The sequence below is a fragment of the Zerene cesonia genome, chromosome 17, assembly GCF_012273895.1.
Source record: "Zerene cesonia ecotype Mississippi chromosome 17, Zerene_cesonia_1.1, whole genome shotgun sequence".
Lineage (NCBI taxonomy): Eukaryota > Metazoa > Arthropoda > Insecta > Lepidoptera > Pieridae > Zerene > Zerene cesonia.
Window position 1 is genome coordinate 7,874,141 of NC_052118.1, and position 6,673 is coordinate 7,880,813.

Here is a 6,673-nt window from a genome sequence, read left to right on the forward strand (position 1 = left end):
ATCAATTGAATGCAGTAAGACTCTTAAACGCATAATCTGCTATGAATAGTGAAGAGACTGAACTGAAATTTAATACAAATACATGTATCACATGAAAGTTTAAGAAGTAATTTGTAGATTATACGAGATTTCCGACCGCAGCTACATACGCGCAGTCAAAAAGATATTACCATGTAAATGAGATGTTTTACTGCAGTAGAAAGAAGCCTTTATCAATCTTAAGCTATCGTATCCTTTCCTATCCTTAGTATCTTTAAACACGAATATCATCACACAAATCGATCCGTTATGACGTGATGGAAAGACAAATAAACACACTGTCGCATTCATAATATTAGTAAGGATATTCATTTTATAAAACAGATGAAAATGAAATAATTGTGTCCTTTAAAGTGAGCTTAACAACATTGCAGTACTGCGCCAGAAGTTTTCTTTATACAATAACGACATGTTTTACAAAATTATTCATATAAGAAGACAAATACGTTATTAAATAAATATATTGAAAAGTGTTAAACACGGGTGGCCGAGAGTTCAGGCGACGCCACAGTACGGCGAACAATACAGGTTCGAATCCTGCCTTGTTTTATTTTAATTTTTTTCTATTAAAAAAAAATCTCGTGTTTAAGTAGATTTTGATGAGAAAGTAGATTTTGATACAAAAACGTTACCTTACATTATACTGCACAATAACACTATTATAAGGTCAGTACAATAAACATGGAAATCAACGGATTAACGGTGTCGTACGAACGACTATAGACTAAAATACCGCTTTTATTCGTGCTGCAGCACAATAGCCAGCAGTTATCATTAATTCGTTGTATGAAATTCCAATTGTTTAAATGTATAAATCTTTTCTACAAAAAATGTCACCGGCTTTCCTGGGAGGGGATCACACTAGGTTATAAAATGGGACCAAATTACAATTTCCTAACAAACACAAACAGAATCACCTCAATCCGTTAAAAACACTGTAGTTTTGTATTTGAGTTCGGATATTTGAGTAAAATCATTCAGTGTATCAATAGTTAGCTATTATTTTTGCTAACCGACGTTTCCAAAAGCCAATGAGGTACTCAATTTGACTACTTAGTTTCTTTTTTTTATCTACCTCCCTCCATGGAACGTTGGTGACATTTTTGTATTAAATATTATTTTACCTTTGTTGTGTGTTTCACATTTAAAAGATATCATCACACGCATAAACCACCTAAGTCCATATATTGTATAGATTGTATAGACTACTTTACCTTCACAACAAAATATACTTTATGGTTCAAAAATGCTCCGCAAGTGCAATAAAAATCATGAAGCAATTTCTCTGTCACATACCTGCCACAGTGTAGACATATCGATCGGAGAATGGAGACAATACTCCTCACTTCGCTGTTACATTTATACCGCATTTATTTTTTAACTAGCTGAAACATGAGACGTCGTCTGTATCGAAAAAACTGACCATATCGCTGTTAAGATTTAAAACATCATAAACACACTTTTAACTTTCTTTTAACACATTTAATAATTTCATGGTATTAGCTTACAGGTTGAATGAGAATTTAAAAAATCCTTATTCTTAAATACTTTGATATGAACTCGTGACCCAGTCCAAACAAAATATTCAATTACAATGAAATATTTACAGTTTTATGAAATAGTGGCGAAAGATACATGAAAATAAAGATTTAATAAATTTCCGATAACACAACGCCTTTAACAAATGTTACATAGATAATGCTCATAAAATCATGGTCATATGATTCCCTTTTTTAACAGGTTAATTTATATATATCAGTAGCAAATGAGCACATGTTATTTTCCTAACAAGTTTAAAAATGGCTAGCTATTCTATTCAGACGCCAAGATTAATGGAGACAATTGATCCTTTAAAATTACCGATTAATTTTATTTTATTTGTTTGAAAAATTTTGCATTATTAAATAAAGTAAGATCAATTTAATTATGTTCCAGTTGAATATTTAATGGATTTTAATTTCATTTCAAAACTTTCCGAATAATTCACCCAGAATAACTTATACATTAACAAAAAAGAAATAGATATCAGAGTAAATTAAAGAAAATAGGTTGCCGTTATCATAACATAAGACTGATACAGTAATTTCTATAAATACTATAACGTTATAAATCACATTTCGATTCTTCATGGTACTTAAATGTAATTTTGTTTCGATATTTAAGAAAACCAGATACACAGATAAATGTACCTTATTCTGTTGTTCATTAGAGTCGTCATTGTTATCTTTGAATAAATTTGAAAAACAAAACCTTTATTAAATTATTTTTATTTCATTATTTATGTCACATGCATAATTTGTATTTTTATATAGCTAGCCAGTACTAAATTTGAAGTTATAGCAGTGTTAATAATACAGTAGCAAAAGTAGGATGAGATTGATATTTTGTATTTTCATTTTTGTACTTTTAAATGCAGTGTCATGTAGTAGACATTTTCAAAGAACCACAACATACACGGTTCGGAATGATTGTGCTAATTTCGTTAATGATACTTTGAGAGAAGAGATTCATTCGTATCAAAACATTGTGGATGATATTATGTACGAGATCACTTCGAATCCACTGAGAGACAGATTTTACAACCAGTAAGTAAGATATATGATTATTCGCGTATGTTCCTAAATTGGTTATTAAATGTTTATAGTCCCTTTCATATTCTTTGCTATTATTAAGAAATACATATTTGTTGAGAAAAAGGAAGATTAAATCCAATAAATTACTAAAACCACATATACACATCATTATTGATTAGAAAAAGGTTAATAAATACAATCAAAATTTATATAATTAAATATTGCATTAATTCAATCCGTGATTGGTAAACTATCGTTCGCTTCGCTTCGAACCTACAGTACTAATACGTATTTGACCCCTTGTGACAATTTCACAGCATCGGTTTGAAGTTCAAAGCATAATGATAAGATATAACTAACCCATTTATTTCATTCACTATTAATTAATCGCAATACGAGTGTACCTAATACGAGACGTGTAGTTATGATTCTCAAAAGAATTGTTGCTTATTTAATTTTATACTTTGAGACTATACATTCACTTACAATAATAAACAAATATGATTACTGTGCATTAGACAATGCGTTAATAGAAGAAATTAAAAGCTACAAAAATATTACAACTAAAATAATGAATGATATAATAAATACTGACTTAGGACCGAATATGTATAAAAAGTAAGTTTATATATATATACCTATAGTAGTTACGCCCTTTTGTTTACACTATTATTCTAATAATATCTAAAATATTGGTTGTGTTTGTATTAAATCAGCGATATAATTATATTAGGTGAGCTATGTTTTTATAAATTTAATTAATTTGAAATCAACGATTATAATAAATTCAGATTTATTTATGTTGTTATTTACAGATATACTGAATTTATTGACAAATTCGGTGCTCGTCCGTCTGGCACTGAAGTATTGGAACAATCTATAGACTATATGGTCAATCTAACCATTGACGCAGGAATTAAAGATGTGGCAACAGAAGAAGTAGAGGTAAATAATATTTCTTTGTAAATTATGATTATATCTTTCATTGCATAATTTAGATTATCTAAACATATTTTTAGGTGCCGCATTGGGTACGGGGCTTCGAATCAGTGCAAATGCTTGAACCCCGTGTAAAGAAAATTGCAGTTCTTGGACTTGGTCCAAGTATATCCACACCGAATGAAGGGATCACAGCAGATTTAGTAGTAGTAAGGAGCTTTAATGACCTTGATAAATTGCCAGATGAGGATGTTCAAGGAAAGATTGTTCTATTTGACGAAGTCTACACGAATTATGGAGACACAGTCGTATACAGAGTCAAATCAGCATCTAAAGCAGCCAAAAAGGGTGCTGTTGCATCACTTATAAGAAGCGTAACACCATTCTCTTTATACACTCCTCACACTGGATACCAACACTATGAAAAAGATGTACCAAAAATACCAACAGCAGCAATAACCGTTGAAGATGCAGCATTGTTAAGAAGACTGTACGAGCAAAAACAGAAAATTGTTCTAAACATTAAAATGTTTAGCACTTATGATAGAAAGAAGTCTCGAAACACAATTATAGATTTCAAAGGCAGTAAATTTCCTAATAAGTATGTCATTGTATCCGGTCATATTGACAGCTGGGACGTCGGTCAAGGTGCAATGGACGATGGTGGTGGTATGATGATAAGTTGGTTTGTTCCCGTGGTGTTGAAACATTTCCAACTTCGACCGAAACGAACTCTTCGAGCTATTCTGTGGACTTCAGAAGAAGCGGGGTTAGTTGGCGCTGCAGCATATCTAGAACGCCATATTAATGAACTAGACAAAATTAATTTTATAATGGAATCCGATGAAGGTACGTTTAAGCCTCTGGGCTTAGATGTGGGCGGCTCAAAGACAGCACAATGTATAATAGCCGAAATATTAAAACTGTTTCCAACGATAGATAAAATGACGAAGAGCGGAAGCCCTGGCTCAGATATCGTACTTTTTATCAAGAAAGGAATCCCCGGGGCGTCGTTATTAAACGAAAATGATAAATACTTTTGGTTCCACCACACCGAAGCGGATACGATGGAGGTTCAGAAAATGGAAGATGTTGTGAGATGTGCCGCCTTTTGGACAGCTATATCTTATGTTATTGCTGACTTATCAGTTGATATCCCCCGACAGTAATAGAAATCTTTACATTCTAACGGCAAAAAAAAGATGCTAAATTCCTCGTATATGTAACATTTTTATATCTGAAAGTCGGTTTAAATAAAAAGTTTCCTTTCCTAAATTTATATTTATAATATTACCTATTTACCACTACTATTTGAAGAAAAATAGAATACACCAAATTGTAAGACAATCAAAATGTCTGAAACGATACAAACTTTAGAAGCGAAAGCATTGTTCTTGGCAAGTCGTAGAGTCTAGGAAAATGAATGTATTGCAAAGGCTTTCAGCATTCCAATTGATTTTCAGAATGTGCAGGAATGAAAGTTCCCAAGAAATTTAACTTTGTAATGTTCATGAAAGGCCTTTTATTTAAAATTTTCCGGAACTTTTCGGTTTATATCATAGAATTCATGCCTATAAATTGTGTATTCATAATTAGTCAATATTATCAAATTTAGTACGGGTAACCGTTTAAAATTTTTATGTTAATATTAGTGTAGTATAAGGATCTAGGTGGAAGGAAGACATTTGGATTACACTTACAGGGCGAGTGTGAAATAATAAAAACATTTATTTATTGGAATGGAATAAGAAAAATTATTATAAACTAGCTGACTCGATAGATATGTCCCGTCCTCCTGTGAACTGTCAAACTCTTTATTATTTATATTACACATTATACAAATATATATACTTTTTTGCTTTCATCATGTTTAAAACTCTTAACTTATTTTTGTTTACAATTTCTTCCTTAATTTTATGGCAAAAAGCACTAAGGACGAAGGTGTAGACAATTCAATTTACTACAAATAACGTCCTGTCATATTTCCCGTAGTTGCTACTTAAGGAGATTAAGAGCGTGTGACCCTCTTTTCTAGGTGGCCTCCCCTAAACATCCAAGAAATAAAATTGTGTCCTCTTAGCACACAACCCTAAATCTAGTTCATACCAATAATCCCCTAATAACATAGCTAACTTGTAGATATAAGAACAATTATAAACTTTTTCTCAATTTTAAAAGTACCATATTTTATAAGTTATATAATCATACAGAAAAACCTTTAATATCCTAGTTAATATTCTGAAGTGGCAACACGCATTTAATATCGTTCGTATGTAGCTCTCAATTGTGTGATATTCTAGTGGAGAGTTAGTAGTTGCGATATTGCTTCTTTATTATCTTATGCCCTTTGTTTATATTCAAAACAAATGTTATTAGCAATATGAGAACACTTGAACAATAAACAACAATAATGTATTAATGGTTTACCGAGGTTAACGGCCTTTATTCATTTGTTCATATCCCTTTATATCTAAAACAATCGCGTCTTAGTCCCTGAGTGTTAAGTTTTACCTGTTGCAATTTGTATAATTTTATAAATAACGATTGTCCTCATTTAAAACTATTTAATTCAATATGTAATATGCACAGACGTCCTCATTGTCTGTAATCTAGGTGCTTAGAATGCAAGGCTTCACATCGAGGTAATATGTAATTTAAAGCTACGAGAAGTATCCACTTCGCAGAAACTACTTTATTTTTCCTTCAAGTCTTTTCATTTAAAATTCCTTTTGTGTGCTCAGAAACATTTTTAAAGGGGGACGTATTATTTTCACGATGTTACTAAAAATGTCATTAAACAAGGGCTAATGGGTCGGTATTAGGTTATAAACATTTTTTTATTGTGTGATAGGGAAACGCTTGACTACCATCTCGCCTGCTGGTAAGCGTAGATATAGTCTAAGATGGAGCGCGCTTCCCTAAAAGGTACCTGTTTACTCTACTTCTCAAATTATATCCGTCAGCGAACACAGACTCAGGAAGCATGTTCCAGTCCCTTGCGGTTCGAATAAAGAAAAAACATATACCTCTTAAATAAATAAAAAGAGTAATGACAGAAACCAGATATGTTGCGGTTTGATGGAAAAGGGATGGGGTAAGGAAGTTTTTTTTTTTTTTTTTTT

General features: G+C 31.7%; 1 protein-coding gene across 1 annotated transcript; it reads left to right on the forward strand.

The window, feature by feature from the left end:
• Window positions 1–2,222: 2,222 nt before the first annotated feature.
• LOC119833538 (carboxypeptidase Q-like) lies at window positions 2,223–4,720 on the forward strand. Its single transcript, XM_038357586.1, has 4 exons — window positions 2,223–2,258; window positions 3,082–3,230; window positions 3,428–3,557; window positions 3,632–4,720. Exons 1-4 carry the CDS (start codon window positions 2,223–2,225, stop codon window positions 4,718–4,720), a joined length of 1,404 nt encoding a protein of 467 aa, XP_038213514.1.
• Window positions 4,721–6,673: the final 1,953 nt, after the last annotated feature.